The 15,754-nt window shown below is 40.0% G+C and overlaps 1 protein-coding gene across 1 annotated transcript in view; it reads right to left on the reverse strand.

Annotated features, from left to right (window-relative positions):
- Positions 1-15,754, reverse strand: part of ATP13A4 (ATPase 13A4) — a 133,654-nt gene that overhangs the window by 2,544 nt on the left and 115,356 nt on the right. Inside the window, exons 25-29 of the mRNA XM_008151611.3 lie at positions 14,653-14,725; positions 8,457-8,628; positions 7,583-7,776; positions 6,417-6,505; positions 4,577-4,657 (exon numbers count right to left, since the gene is read on the reverse strand). Coding sequence (XP_008149833.2) covers positions 4,577-4,657; positions 6,417-6,505; positions 7,583-7,776; positions 8,457-8,628; positions 14,653-14,725 — 609 coding nt within the window. The remainder of the gene's footprint in view (positions 1-4,576; positions 4,658-6,416; positions 6,506-7,582; positions 7,777-8,456; positions 8,629-14,652; positions 14,726-15,754) is intronic.

The following is a 15,754-nucleotide window of genomic DNA, read 5'->3' on the forward strand; positions in this document are numbered from 1 at the left end:
TTGCGATTTTGCCCTGTATGATCTGTAACCTACACATAACAAGGGAGTTCAGGCTTTTGAGCATTAGCTTCCTGTTCTCCTGGGTGGTGTCCTTCATCAATAAAGTAGACAATCTTTCTCCACAGCAATTCTCAGGGTCTAGTGTTTGGCTCTGCTAGCGCCCGTGAACGAACTCCTTCTGCTCCCTAACAGTCACAAAGGTTGACCATCTTAGAAGTTATGAAAGAAACAAAACAAAAAAATATGAGGAGCCAAGCTGCCCCACAGAATTAGAACTGGTTTTGGTTTCTATCACAGGTATCTTTGTTGAACTGAAAGAGGGAATTCTGCAGTATTCTATAAGGAACTTTGTCAGGGATAGTAGTTTTCCTGAAATCCACCCATTGCCCATGGAAATAATAGAAAACAACTAGTGTGAACCTTCCTATAAAAACTGATCATTCACTAGCAGGCTAAGATCCACACAGCATTTCATCATCCTTGCAAACCTCAGGGCTCACCTAGCCAAACCTGTTATTCTACTTTCCTACAGCAAGGCTTTTGTCCTCCTTAACTTAACAAGAAAGTAGTAGTTCTCCTTGGAGCTGGGATAAGGCAAGATCATGGGTATCCAATTAGTGGTTTTAAAATCTAACTTACCTTCTGGAAATCTTAGCAGGCTTTAAACAAAACAATGAAACAAATCAACACACACACAGAGAAAGATTTTAGTGCTCTACAACGTGCCTTGAGATTTTTCACAGTTCTAGACGTATGATGGCCAATATCACTCTGCTACTCTGGAAAAGAAAACTGAAGGCCTGAGAGATAATCTGTCCTGTCACTCTACATTGTAAATTAAATTCAGAACTAGAAACAAAAGAAATGCCCTGATAAGATGCCATTCCTAAAACAAACAAAAAACTTAAAAAAAATTCCTCATGAGCTCTCAAATAATTCACATATATATACATACAAACACATCTATAATAATAAAACCCTAATATGCAAATCGACCAAATGGCTGAACAGCGGAACGACCATCCAGACGACCATGTTATGACACCCACTGGCACCAGGCCAGCCAAGGCAGGTGCGATGCGATTGGTCAGGGGCTCGGCCATCGCCCCGTGATTGCCCTGCAGAGGGAGGCCCAGACCACCGACCTGCTGGTGGGTGGGACCTCCCTCTGCGGGGGGCTATCCATCGTGGGGCTCCCAGACTGTGAGAGGGCACAGGCTGGGCTGAGGGACCCCTCCCCCCCTCAGTGCATGAATTTCGTGCACTGGGCCTCTAGTAAATAATAAAAAGGGGGAGGGATTAAAGCTATAAATATTAGCCCCTCTGTGTCTCAGCTGATGGTTAGATCATACAAACTGGCAAAATAAGGGTAAGGTCTTGTTCAAACCTGTTTGTTTGTTGGTATGCTCTAAGATTAAGGTTAGGGTTAGACCTCTCAGCAGACCAGACAATACTCAGGACTCTGCAAAAGGAATCCAGTCATCTCCCATGTTTGTAGCTCAATACCTCTCTGGACCATCTCAGCCATGGCCTGGCAATCTAGTATGGATTTAGCACAGCCCATCCTAAGAATCCATATTATCTTGTGTCAGACGCACCTAAAGGAAACCTGAGGAAAACATCTTGCTGCATCCATAATAGTGTGGGGCCTTTACCTACTCTGCTAGGCTCACCTCATGAGGCAAGAATTCTCCATTATAACTGACTTCATAAAAAAAGAAAACAGAAGTCCTGAGAGATAATCTGTCCTATCACTCTACAGAAAACATGTCAAACTCACAGCCCCCGGGCCAAATACCTCAATTATTTGGCCTGTGTTAACCTTTGAGTTTGACATGCTTGCTCTACAAAGACTCAAATGGCTTGGGTTTATTCCTGAGTATGTACTGACAGCAGAGAATCGGTAACTTCATGGAGGAGACTCAGAGTGGGACCTGGAACCCTGCTATGCTATTTCTCAGTTGATGCTATTTCTCAGTAGGAGCTGCTGGGAACACACACTAGACACCCACAAGTGTCAATTTCTCACTCAACATGAGAAGCAACAGAGAAACTTTATCTTCCATGAGTATTAAATCACCCTCTCCATCAGCTGGCATCATGCCCTAGGATATGGCACATGGTCAACAAATGCTTGTGGAAAGAGTGAATGAATACACGAATGCCTGAATGATTGGTAGATACAAAGTAAGAAATGATAAGTACCACAGAAATAATAGAATAATCTTAGCTTATATCTAGCAAGATTACTTACTATATGCTTTTCACTGTTCACATTTCATACTCATAGTAACCCTTGAGGTAAGGTATCATTATTATCACTATTTTATAGGTGAGGAAACAGAGATACAGAGAAGTGGAGTAGCAAGTACTGCCCAAAGTCAGGGAGCAAGAAAGGGTGAAGCCAGGATTTAAACACAGGTAAAGAACCCCGGCTTATGCTCCTAACTGCAACTATGCTGACTGTGGAATGGCTTCCTGCAAGGGGACTGCAGCAGACCGTGTTGCTCTGTTACTCCTACATCCCATTCCTCCCAACCCTTCCCTGCTTGCCTAAAAGGAAGAACGAACAAACACATAAACAGTCTAAGCCAATCTGTCTAACGTTTTGGTACAAATCCACTTTCCCAGAATTCTTTTCTACTCAGGATGCCAAGGAGACACAGTTATAACCAATGAGCATAAGTAAAAGCCTGCAGAACGGCTGTAGGATTTCTTTTGTTCACTGGTAAAAGATTCGTACTTGAAGGAAAAAAGCTTTCTGGTGCCTCCCTTCCTTTTTCTCCTACACTGAAAACAGATGCAATGCCCAGCTGTGCAGAAGCTATCTGGGCGCCAAAAGCAACAAGCACAAACATGAAAGACCAAGATCTAAGGCTAGTGGGACAGAAAGGTAAAAGAAGGTAGATCCCCCATGACACCCAGTCACTAAACCAGCCCCAAAGCCACTTACTTCCAATCTTTTTAAATGAGTCAATACATATCTTTATAACAGTCAACCACTGTTAGTTGACTTTCGTTCCTTGCCTAACTGAGCTAGGCGTCCAGAAAGATTCATGAAGAGCATAGTCCTGCAGCTGTGTCACTGAGGATAGATGAGCATTTTTTTAACTTAACTTTTTTTTAAAGTATATATATTTTTATTGTTGATAGTATTACCAGCATAGCATTTCAACACACAGGAGTGGAAAAGAGGTACTAGACAGAGGAAATAATGTGATGCATATTCCTTTAAAGGTCAAGGACTATCTTCCGCAATTCAGTATGAGGACTCCCCTGATGATGCTCTTTCATTAACTCGGTGGCTTTGGAAACCATATGCTGTAGCACAGTGCTTCTCAGTGTGTGGTCCCTGAACTAGCAGCACCAGAATCACCAGGAAACCTGGGAAATGAAAGTGTGTGCCTGCTCCAGATCTACTGGATCATGAATGTTGGGGGCAGGGTGGACAATCTGTGTTTTAACATGCCCTCCAGGTGATTCCCATGTCCAATCAACTTGAGAAGCCCTCAAACTTGGGCATAGAGAGAGAAGCTCCAGTACCCTATTTTTTGTCTTATTCTACCACCCGTTCCTGTGCAATCTTTACCCTGCTCAGTAAGGAAGGTTTGTTGAAGTCCTGCCTACAAAATACTGTGGGACGTCAGGCTATAGTGCCCTTAGCCCTCCATGAATCCCCCTTCACTAGAACAAGCCTGCCTTTGTAATGAGGGCAGGAATGGGGACAGATGGGGTCCTGCAGTTCACCTCTTCTTTGACATGCCTTTCGGGAGACACCCCTCCTGACTAACAGTAAGTTTTGAAGAGTGGAGATTGTGTCCAACAGCACTGAAGGAGGACAGAGAGAACCACATAGCACAGTAGAGGGAAGTACAAACTCATTATACTGAGGAAATGGGAGCTGAAGAATAAAGGCCAGCAAAAGCTCACTAGGAATCTCATTTCCCAACTGTACAGTAAAAATGATACAAGTTCTTAAGTAAAAGAAGCCAGACACAAAAGGCCACATATTGTATGATTCCCTTTATATGAAATGTCCAGAATAGGCAAATCCATAGAGATAGAAAATAAACTAGTGGTTGCCAGGGGCTGAAGGAGGAAGAAGGGGAGGTGTGGAGTGACTGCTAATGGGACAGGATCTTTTTGGGGGTGATGAGAATGTTTCAGAATTAGATAGTGGTGGTGGTTGCACAACTCAATAAAAATACTAAAAATCACTAAATTGTACACTTTTAAAAGGTAAATTTTATAGTGTGTGAATCATATCTCAATTTCAAAAAAATGAACTGAGTTGGGCCTTTATTTGTCAATTGTAGAAATGAACAGGACCTTAGCGATCATAGTCCTAGTCCCCTTTACAGGTGGGAACACAAGCACCTTGTTTTGAGCTCATCAGAGGAAAGCACCGTTGCTCATGTTGCCAAAGAATGAAGCCCCTTGCACTGCTGAGCCTTGTCAGTTAAAGCTGTTCCTTTTTCAGACTCCCCTAAAGTGTCACACACACACACACACACACACACACACACACACACACACACACACACACACCAGTGATCAGCAGCCTGAGGGCACTTACCTCCACAATAAGGGACACAATGAAATTGCAGCTGAGCATAATGACAATGCAGACCCTCCACAGGATAGGAGTGCAGAGCAACTGGCAGGAGACAAAGCACAGTTAGTCTGGAGACAAATATATGCTGGAAAATATCCACATGTTCACAGTGTACACTTTCATAGCTTATAAATCACATATGCAATAGACATACACATGTGTACATGTTATACACATGTATAACAGGTATGTTTTACGTATGTAAGTATTTCTATGCATGTATGCACAGAAAACACTGTGGAAAAATTATATCCAATGATGCCAGTGATTTTGGAACTATGATAGCTACTGTTTTTAAAATCTTCTTTTCTTTCTTCTTTTTTCTCTGTAATTTCTAAATTTCCTAAAATAAGTCTGGTCACCTTACAACAAAAAATAATAGTAAAAGTATTTTTTGTTTGCTTGTGATGTTTTGTTTTCATGAGGGAATATAGGGAAGTGGCTCTACTCCCAGGAGGCTCTGAGGGCACACATGCCACTACCTGTCTCTTTCCCCACTTCCTCTCTATCTTCCCTAGCCCCGCCCCAGGCTCAAGATAGATATGATATATATGTATAGTAAATGGATGAATGAGTGAATAAGAGAAACACAGCCAAGTGCACTGTACCTGGCACTGCCTCTTACATTGCCTTTACACTGATGGGAGTAAAGACTGGTACAGCTCTATGGAGGGACGTGCTATTAAAATTTAAAGTTCAAATTCATTTCTAGGAATTTACCCTAGAGATGTACTTGTACTTGGTTGGAATGATATATGTATAAGGTTATTTTATTGCAGCTTTGTTTGCAATACTAAAAAAATTTTGAAATCTAAATGTTGATCAATATGGGGACTGCACATACATTATGGCATGAAGATATATATATAATGAAATACTACATTAGCATAAAAAACAATGAGGAAGTTTTATGTACTGATATGGGATCAATTAGCAAAATAGGCTGTTACACAAAAGAACAAAGTGCAGAACTGTTGATGTGATTGTGGCAGCCAGGACCAGGCTCCACTCTGATCTGCTGCCGAGAGGATAAGTAACAGGTGCCCCCGCTGATAGACGCAGAATTCATTCACCCTGCGGCCACACTTCCATGGGCTGCTCATGGCTAATAAAACTGAGGACAGCAGGCTTCCAATCACATTCATTCTGTGAGATACTAGACACCTCTGATGAGCAACTTTGGCTCAACTTTCTTATAACTGTGCTATAGTCCGAAACTACTCACCTACCCCACCTTCCTTCCCTCTCTCCTGCACAGAGGTCAGACAACCTAGTGTAGTACCCTCTGCAACTTTTCTAGCTTCCTGAGTTTTTTCTTCTGTAGGCAATCCCTCCAGTAACTTTCTTACACATCTCATCTTACCTTGACATCTCTATTTCAGAAGACCTGAACAAATGTAATAGTTTCCTACTATTTGTGTAACAATGTGGCAGAATATACATATAAGACACATACACATTCATATATTTGTGTACATATCCCAAAATATGTCTGAAATTATGTAAAATAAACTGGTGTCATCAGTTGCCTCCAGAAAGGGGAACTGGTAGCTGGGGAACAAAGAAAGAAGGAAGATTTTTTTCCCCTATATAACTTTAACTTTTGAATTTTAAATCATGTGAATATATCCTCTGTTTTAAAAAAATTCATGCGTTTTTTCTGCCAGCTGGCATTTTACAAAACTGTCCTCAAAGAACAATTGGTGTCTGAGAATCCATGTCATTGCAGTTATGGCCTGCTTTTTGAATTCAGAGTGTTAAGTAACTGTAAACATCACCATATCCCAGAGATAAGACTTACATCCAAACGCCTATATAAATCTGGAATATCAGCAAATAGGATGAATAGACACACAGCCAGCTGTACAATCAGCACAAGGACAAATATATCTGAGGAAATAAAAACACAAGTTATCATTTAGAGAAATCAGAATATAGAGTGTCACATCTATTGAAAGACATATTCTAGATTAATGCTGATTAAATTTACTTGATTTTCACATCCAAACACAGCATAATAAATGGAAAGTACTCATTTCTATGCAATGGTTCTCACCTCTAAAATGCCTATGCATGTCCTTGAGGCAAGTGGAAATAGATAGAGGGTAACATTGACAAAGTACACTTTGATTATTACAAGAAGTTATTTTTATTATTACAAAATAAATGCCGCGAAGCCATTCAAGTATCTGAGTGTCTTTAATGCAAATCATCCACCTCAAATCTTTTTCTGGGGGAAAAGGATGGCTGTAAATAAACATGTTTAAATTGCAATCATGTAGAGGTCACTATTCTATTGCTTTGTCATCCCAAGAAGAAGGGCAACATAATTTTCTCTGAACAAACTTTTATGAGGATACTGACTTTTCAACTTGTGCTTCTAAATTTTTCTGATTAGAGGGGGGTAGTGATGGTGTCCAAATAAATATCCTGAAAGCAGGTCACATATTTCTAACATACACTCTGCTCCCAGCCCAGAATGTAAGGAAGTAGGAGATGCTTTGGCCAAGAGCCTCCACAACTGTCTGTAGTCAGGTTCCTCCAGGCTGAACCCACTCCCAGCCTGCCAACCACACAATGCCAACCTGCCCATTGTCTTCATGGCAGGAGACATGTTCCAACTGAGCGCTATGTTTCTTCTCCCCACCTCCTCCAGGATGAATTCTGACAAGCAGAGAAATAAATGAGTCTTTCCCATTTGGAGTGATCCCATGAAAAGATACCTAGAGACAAACTTCTGGTGAAGGTAAGAGGTGGATAAAGAAGCCTTAGCATTTCATGCAGCTTTGAGGGAGGGAACAAAAGACCACAAAATGAGCCTGCACAATGTGTTTTACAGCAACCTGGAGTGGAAATCAGGATACACTGAATAAGTACCAACTCTGTAGTGGCTCCCTGAATGACCCAGGCATGTGTGTCTTCCTCTCTGATGACCTCTCACCTCTGACCCTGTACGATTCTACTCACAGTTTTTATAGGTCGGCTGCCTAAATGGTTTTCCTTTAGAGAAGATAAGAGCCACAATAATGCAGTTGATTGTCCCCAAGAACCATATAGTTGTGTTCTCAAAACTTGTGAAGTCATCATTACTTCCAACTTTTTCTGGAGCAGTTGGTGGCATGGTTAAATTTGAAATGCTTTTATTTTGCACTGTGCAGGCACTAAAAAGGAAACCAAAGAAGCCAATGAAGTAAGATGACAGATACCTATGGAGAATACATGAAAGACTCCATGACCTCAGTGTTTCTATAATTGCCAGCACTTTGGGAAAGAATATACTGAAAAAATAAGGAGAAAGAAACCAGCACAGATAGAGCTATGTTTTGGATAGGTAGATAAATGATAGATTAGATAAGTAGATGATTCAAGTTATTTATTTAAAAAATTGAGCACCAATAATGTATATTAATGCTATGTGGGAGAGAGAGAGATAAGGAAGTCATGAATATTTCCCCTGGTGCCTTAATATCTCTTAACATTTATAAGTAGAGTGACCACCTAATTTTATAGTTCAATAGGAACAGATCTGAATGTGGAGAGAAAAGATATTAATAATGTCATTGGCTATCAGGCTTAAACTGGGGATGTCCAAGCAAACTACAATGCATGGTCAGTCTTGATAGAAAAGATGGTCATAGAGGATCATCTAAGACAGGCAAAGATGAGTGCCAATGAATGTTACTATCAAGTTTTATCACAGAGAAATGAAGGTCACTGGAAAAGTACACAAGGGACTAAAGGAAGCCAAATCCTTTGGCAGAATGAAGACTCAGTTGCCTCCTGCTGTATGGGCCAGGTGATGGTTGATAGAAATAAGGTGGCATCAAGTCTGTGATCTTACCTGTGCATCTCCATGTTGTACCAAGGCTGCCTCTGAACCAGAATGAAGCCCACAATCTGCATGGCCAGGCTGAGAAGAATGTTGAAAATCACAGAGAGCAGCAAAGGTGGGGAGATCAGCCGGCCCACAGGTCTGAAAGGCACGAGCTTGGGGTAGGCACCATTCAAATTCACTGTAAAATAAAATCAAGTTTTATATGTATGAGAGCAGAAAAATGTTATATTTTTATTTAGAAAAATGGTGTAACTTCTTGGGCCCACATATCTGAGGAAATTGACAAATCAAAGTACATCACAAACTGAATGAACAATACAATAGTAGATTCAAACTGAAGTCATATGAGAAATTGTTAAGGCAGCAGACATAGAACAACCACAAGATGCCCTTTCTGTGTCTATTCAATGGGCAAAGACTATTACATTATAGGTGAGGGAGTATTAAAATGCACACTTTTCTTACACTGAGGGTAGGAATATAAATTGATAAAAACCTTCTGAAGGGCACTTTGGCAATGAATATAAAGAGATTGAAAAAATTTCATAACTTTTCATATAGTTATTTCACTTCTGGAATTTTATCCTAACCTAAAAATATATCAGAGATATAGAAAGATGTTAATCACAGCATCATTTACAATAAATTGTGGCACATCTATATAATGGAACAACATGCAGTCACTAAGACGTAATGCTTTTAAATACTTAAGAAATTAAACTATGAGAACATCAGCAAAATAGCACAGTAAGCAGCTCCAAGATCCCATCCCTCCATAGAAACATTGAAAAATAAGCAGAAACTGTAAGAACCAACTTTGTCAGAACTCTGAAAAGTAGACAAAGGTTTACAGCATCCAAACAAATGCTGAATCAAGATTAAGGCAACTTGAAAATATTAGGAAAGCTCTGTGAATTTTTACCTGCCATGGCCCCCTTACCCCCAGTTCAGTTACAAACTTGAAGATGGTAGCACACATATCAGATGGGAGACCCTGGTCCCTTATTACAGGGAAGGAAGAGCAAACTTTATCCACAGATCATTCTGCATGTGTTCTAACTTGTCTGGGGAATCCCGAAACCCTGGTGCCAGGTGCTCATCTCTGTTTCACCCAATGCAAACCTTACTTGGGGTGGGAAAGCAGCGTGCACTGCTCCAAAGCATTGTAAGGTTAACAAACCACCTGCAGTCACTGAGGCAAAAGATGACACACGAAATAAATGCCTAAAGCCTGGAAAGAGAAGCTAAAGTTTCTTTGGGAGATTGTGGTATTCACAATCGCCTGTGCATGCTGGGGGAGTATGGAAAGCCATGTACATGACCAGGACAAGATTCATGCTCAGAAATGACCAGAAAACCCCTATGTTTTCAGTTCTGGATGATCTCTAAACACAAGCTTGGCTAAGTGTTGAAGTGCCCAGCACAGAACCAATCTGCAAAGATTGGAGGAGGTATTTCTTTGTTCATATTTTTTAAACTCACAGAGTTCAAGGAAATCTCTGTCAAAACACTACCTGAGCCTGGCTGGCATGGATCAGTTGTTGAGCATTGACCTAGGAACCAGAAGGTCAGGGGTTCGATTCCCAGTCAGGGCACAAGACCAGGTTGCGGGCTCGATCCCCGTGTGGGGCATGCAGGAGGCAGCCAATCAATGATCAATGATTCTCTCTCATCATTGATGTTTCTATCTCTCTCTCCCTCTCTCTTCCTCTCTGAAACACACACACACACACACACACACACACACACACACACACTCTCTCTCTCTCTCTCTCTCTCTCTCTCTCTCTCTCTCACTCACACACACACACACACACACACACACACACACACACACATTAGAGGCCCGGTACACAAATTTGTGCATGGGTGGGGCCTCATTGGGGGTGAGGCCAGTTGGGGAGAGGGGCTGTGGGAGGGTTCCAGGGCATGTCCGGCCCATCTCGCTCAGTCCCAATCGGCTGGACCCCAGCAGCAAGCTAACCTACCGTTTGGAGCATCTGCCCCCTAGTGGTCAGTGCATGTCATAGGGAGTGGTTGAGCAGCCTTAGCATATCATTAGCATATTACACTTTGATTGGTTGAAAGGATGAATGAATGACCGGACACTTAGTATATTAGGCTTTTATTAATAGGGTATATATATAATAGAAAAACCCTGGAGATGCTTGTTATCATAGAAGAAATGAATATTGTTTTCAAATATCTGAAAGACTGTCCTGGGGAGGAATTCAGACTATGCTGTGCCTCCCCAAATGGCAGAACTGTGATGGGAAAACTTACACAGAGATAGATTTGGCCTGATGTGAAGAGAACTCTGTTAACAATAAGGACTGTCCAAGGGTGTTCTTTCAATAGATTCAGCAAGTATTTAATGAACTCCTCTGCTAAGTCAGGCTCTGTTAGAGGTACTGGGAAGACAGCAGTAATCAAGATAGACAAGATGCTACTCTCAGGAAGTGCACACTCTGGGTGAGGGGAGGCAGGAAAAACATAAAACAGATAAATATCATACTTTCAGATTGTGACAAGTACTGTGAAAAAAATAAAGCAGAATTGTGTGCTACAGAATAACTGCTTGGTCATTGTTTAAAGTGACCTTTATGATGTGGTGACATTTGAGCTAAAATCTGAGTAATAAAGGAAAGTCAAAGTCACATGAGAATCTAAAGAGAAAGTAGTTTGGGCAAAAGAAATAGCAAAATCAAAGGTGCTTAGATGATCACAACTTGGCAATGCTCAAGAGACAGAAAGACTCGGGTGCATGGAATAGTACACAAGTAGCAATGTGGTTAGACGTGAAGTCGGAGAAGTAGGCAAAAATAAATTCTGTAAGACTTTGGACTTAGTGGAAATGAGAAGCCACTTGAGCATTTTAAGCAAGAATATGACAACAATATTTAAATTAAAAAAGAAACTAGTCCTTTTATCACTGTTTTAAAGGTAAATAGAAGTGAGGGAAAGGCAGTAAGAGTGGAAGCAAGACAGTTGTATGGTTTTTGCAGTGATCTACAGAAGTGACAATGATTTGTGACAGTGGCTACAATAGAGATGGAGAGAAAGGATACAGAATATTTTTTGGACGTAGAGCCAATAGGAATTTCATAGGTATTGTATGTGAAGGGTAAAAAGAAAGAAAGAGAGAAATTAAGGATGATTCCAGGTCTTTGAATAACTAGGTAGATTAATGGTGCTATTTTAAGGAATTTTATTTGTGTGTGTTTTTCCAAGTGCCAATATCATTTAATGTTGACCAAGAATGGCAAGGCAAACAAATGCTTTATTTGAGGCCTTAGGAAATGAAATTTATGGCACACAGATTTGGGTAGAAACCTGATTGTGTGCCAAGGTAAAGACATAAATTGTGGGGTTTCCAAAGGACTTATACAAGCTGTTTTGAAAGAGCTGTGATTGGTGCTGGCAGGCAGACTTACGCTATGCTATACATGATTAATTGTTTCTAGGTGAAATTGTTATTCCTTAATAGAGAGTTCAGTGGTGCAGAGTCAATTCAGTATGTAGCCATTTGTAGTTTAGCTCAGTTCAAAAGTTCACTTTCACATGGAGGAAGGTGAGTTAGCTTCGCTTCCTAGAGGCCTCCACATTCCATTTTGCATTGCTCTCTTGACAATATTAACTCCATTTTACTGCTTTTTTTCCCATACCTATTTCAGTAAGTAGTACAGACTAAACAGTAAATATTTAATGGTTTTGTTAGCTATAATATCTGATAGAATAAAGAGTTCTATTTGGGCATGTTAGGCCTACATTCTGTTAAATATCCAACATTAGGTGCTGAGTAGCTACATTTCCAGAGCTCAGGACAGACATCAAGGCCAGGGATGTAAATTTGGGATCTATCAGCATGCATAGTCATAGAATTGGTTGAATTCACTTAGGCAGACAGTATAAATTGAAAATACAAAAGAACCCAATAACATTGGAATGAAGACTTGTAACATTTCCAAAGTTAGAAGACAGGTAATGAAGCAGAGGTCAGCAAAAGAGATGGGAAGACTGTCTTCACCAAAGTGATAGATAATCCAGGAGGGTGTGGTATCACAGACCCAAGAGAAGAAACCTTCTGCTGAAGGAGTGTGCTGTTGAGAGATTCAATTACAATCAGGAAAGAGAAGTGGCCATTGCTGTCAACAGAAGTCACTGGTGGACTTGACAAGAGCAGCATCAGTAAGGTGGCTGCTGAAGCATAGATGGTAGTTGCTCCCCTTGAGCATGTTCTCCAAAAACAGTCTTTGAACAAGTTTTTAAAATAAGTTGGCATGATGGTTTTTAAGACTGTGATGAGAAGATATAAAAAGAAATAATGTGAAAGCAAGACCCTGAGGCATGTGAAGAGGCAATGGGAGACTCGTACTTTTTCATGTGTCAGTAGAGAGCATCCTCCCAGCCAGTGGTGGCTGGAGCTGGCTCACACTGGCTCACACTGGCCAATTTATGCTAAATTTGCAAGCCAATTATTAAATGCAGCCATTATAAAAAATAAAGGATGTAAACTTACAATTAAATAAATATACGAAAAACAAAGATAATGAACTCAAAACTGATAACTTTTAAATTATTTTACATTTTAGAATTATCTATGTTCTTGAAGTTAATAATATAGATTACACTTAAAAGTGTGTCATGTCTGTAGCCATTGCATTATGAACAAATTTTTTTTTCTTTTTTTTAAACCAAGGAAATATTCTTCCAGCATTCAAAAACCATTATCTAATTCAGAAATAAGTTGTTTACATCACTGATGGATGGTTAAAGTTTCAACATAAGTTTTTGTTGTTTTGTCATTAAGAGAAAGAAAAATGTCAAGAAAGTTTTATGTGAAAACTAACTTAGTCATCAATAGCATAGGTTGACTATGGATACAAGAATTTGATAAAACTCAGTGAAAGCATTTTGTGAGAATTAATTGACAGAATGGAATTTATTTATTTAAGACAGTGTATATTTAATTATTATTTGAAAATTGTTCACCACACATTTTTCTTTTCAGTAATGTTTATGATAAATGTATGTGCATATATGTAAAATCATTTTTTTTAAAACATTTGCCAACCTACCACTGCATCCTCCCTAACACCAGCATAGACCAAGCATCCAAATTCATGCCCTTAAGTGTTAGAATCTGGCTGATTGAAATGATAGAATTAGAGATGGCAAGTGGAGAAAGTAGGTATACACAACTAATTGGGAAGTTTGACAATAAGGGAGACAGCAGATAGTGGTAGATTTTGGTCAAGAATGAGTTTGGTTTTTTTTTAATATTTTTTATTGATTTCATAGAGAGGAAGGGAGAAGGGGAGAGAGATAGAAATGTCAATGATGAGAGAGAATCATTGATCCGCTGCCTCCTGCATGCTCCCTACTGGGATTGAGCCCAAAACCTGGGCATGTGTCCTGACCAGGAATTGAACCATGACCTCCTGGTTCTTAGGGCGATGCTCAACCACTGAGCCATGCCTTCTGAGCAAGGAAGAACTTTTAAAGAAAGAAGGTATGGAAATATATTTACATGCTGATGGGAATGATCCAGTAGCCCAGAGAAAAGATGACCATGATGGAGGAAGGGATTATTATATGAACAAAGTCCTTAAGGAGGTAAAGGGAGGTAGGATTCAAAGTACAAGTGGGACTGTTGGCATTTATATGTAACAGAGAAGAAAGCAGAGAATTTGGTAAAGATGATGGTTAGTGCTTGGGTAGGAAGAAAATCCCAGAGCAGGGAAATTGTAAAGGTGTTCACTTATTAGTTAGAAGGTGGGAGTGGCAGTGGTTTAATGGCAAGAGAACCTTTCTCTGTTCTAGATCTTGTGAAGCAAGGATTTGGAGATGGAAAACATATAAGCTATATTAAGCACATTTCACCTATAACTATACCTAAAAGCACACTAAAGTCAGCATTCCTGATTTTCAAGGTGGGTTTTGTTTTGTTTTGTTTTTTTTAATATTTAGTGACCTTTTATAGAAGCTCCATCTTTTGTGAAAAACAGCAAAATGACTAGCCAGCTTTTCCTTTACTAGCACTTTCTTTCAGCACTCAAAAATGAGGATTGCTTCCTCTTTCCCTCTCTGTATATACCTTTAGGAATAAGTCAAACATCCCATCTGCCTCAGCTGCTGCCCTCCCCTCCTGGTGGGCCTTCTGGGGAGCACCTCTGGGAAGAAAGTTTTAAAAACCTCTTACTTGTTGCACCAATAAGAGTTGTAATGGCCAGATCCTGGAACAGAAACTGGTAATTTGATAGGCTGTTCATCTCCTAAAAATAAAAAGGAAAATAGCTCAAAAAGAGTTGTGACCTTCTAGGTGAAGTTTGATATCAATTTCATTCACTTTCTCATGGCAATTTAGGATTGTCAAGTAAATTACCTAGAAGATGGTGTGGTCAGAGGCCTGTTTATATTGGTGGGAGTGCCAAAGGCAAGGCTGTGAAATCCTGTCTCACCAGGAGGCCCCTATCATGTGCATTCTGGGGTGGGTCCTTTGTGCATCACTATCTCCCCTTGCTGAGGGGAATAGCTCAATCTCCCAGATTCATCTCTGCTCTCTTCTCTACTTGTTAGCAAAAAAGTTGGGGTTTCATCTGACACTAAAAGAGTGCATTCCCAGTAGTAACAAGTGACAAATATGTGGTGATCTTACCTAAATGTTACTGATGAAAAATGACAATAACTGAACCAACTATTTGCTTTCTTGGGTGTTGATAGAAAGTCCCTGATAATACACCTTGATGTTCTTGAGGAAAAAAACATTTAGGCCTTACATATTTTAAGTAACTTACCCCTTGGTGGAAAGGCGATAATGATGACCAATGTTTAACTCTAGTTTTGAGCAAGTTATTGTGATTTCAAAATAGGTTCAAATCTCTACAAATAACTTCTCCAGTTCATTCATTAGTGAGTGGGAAAAGACATAGGTAATCTGAAGATAACAGAGCTAAGACTTTCAAACCAGGAGCGAGAGGGCAAGACATAGAGATGAATCTAGATATCTCCAGCACAAATAGACTTCCCTTTCTCTGTGTTAGCTACTATGAGTCCACGAGCAGTAGTCATGGATAGTCTCCTTTTATGTTTGGTTAAATGGTAAAAGACCTATGGTGTGTGTGTGTGTGTGTGTGTGTGTGTGTGTGTGTGTGTGTGTGTTACAATATGCCAATTTTTAAATCGCTATGTGCAGAGAATCAGTAATATACTGGCTTGTACTAGCTCATAGGAGTCTATTGCTAGATTTTCAGAAACTTTGTGACCTGGTTGTTAAACACAGCCTATATAAAATCTTAAATAAT

Source organism: Eptesicus fuscus, chromosome 3, assembly GCF_027574615.1.
Source record: "Eptesicus fuscus isolate TK198812 chromosome 3, DD_ASM_mEF_20220401, whole genome shotgun sequence".
Lineage (NCBI taxonomy): Eukaryota > Metazoa > Chordata > Mammalia > Chiroptera > Vespertilionidae > Eptesicus > Eptesicus fuscus.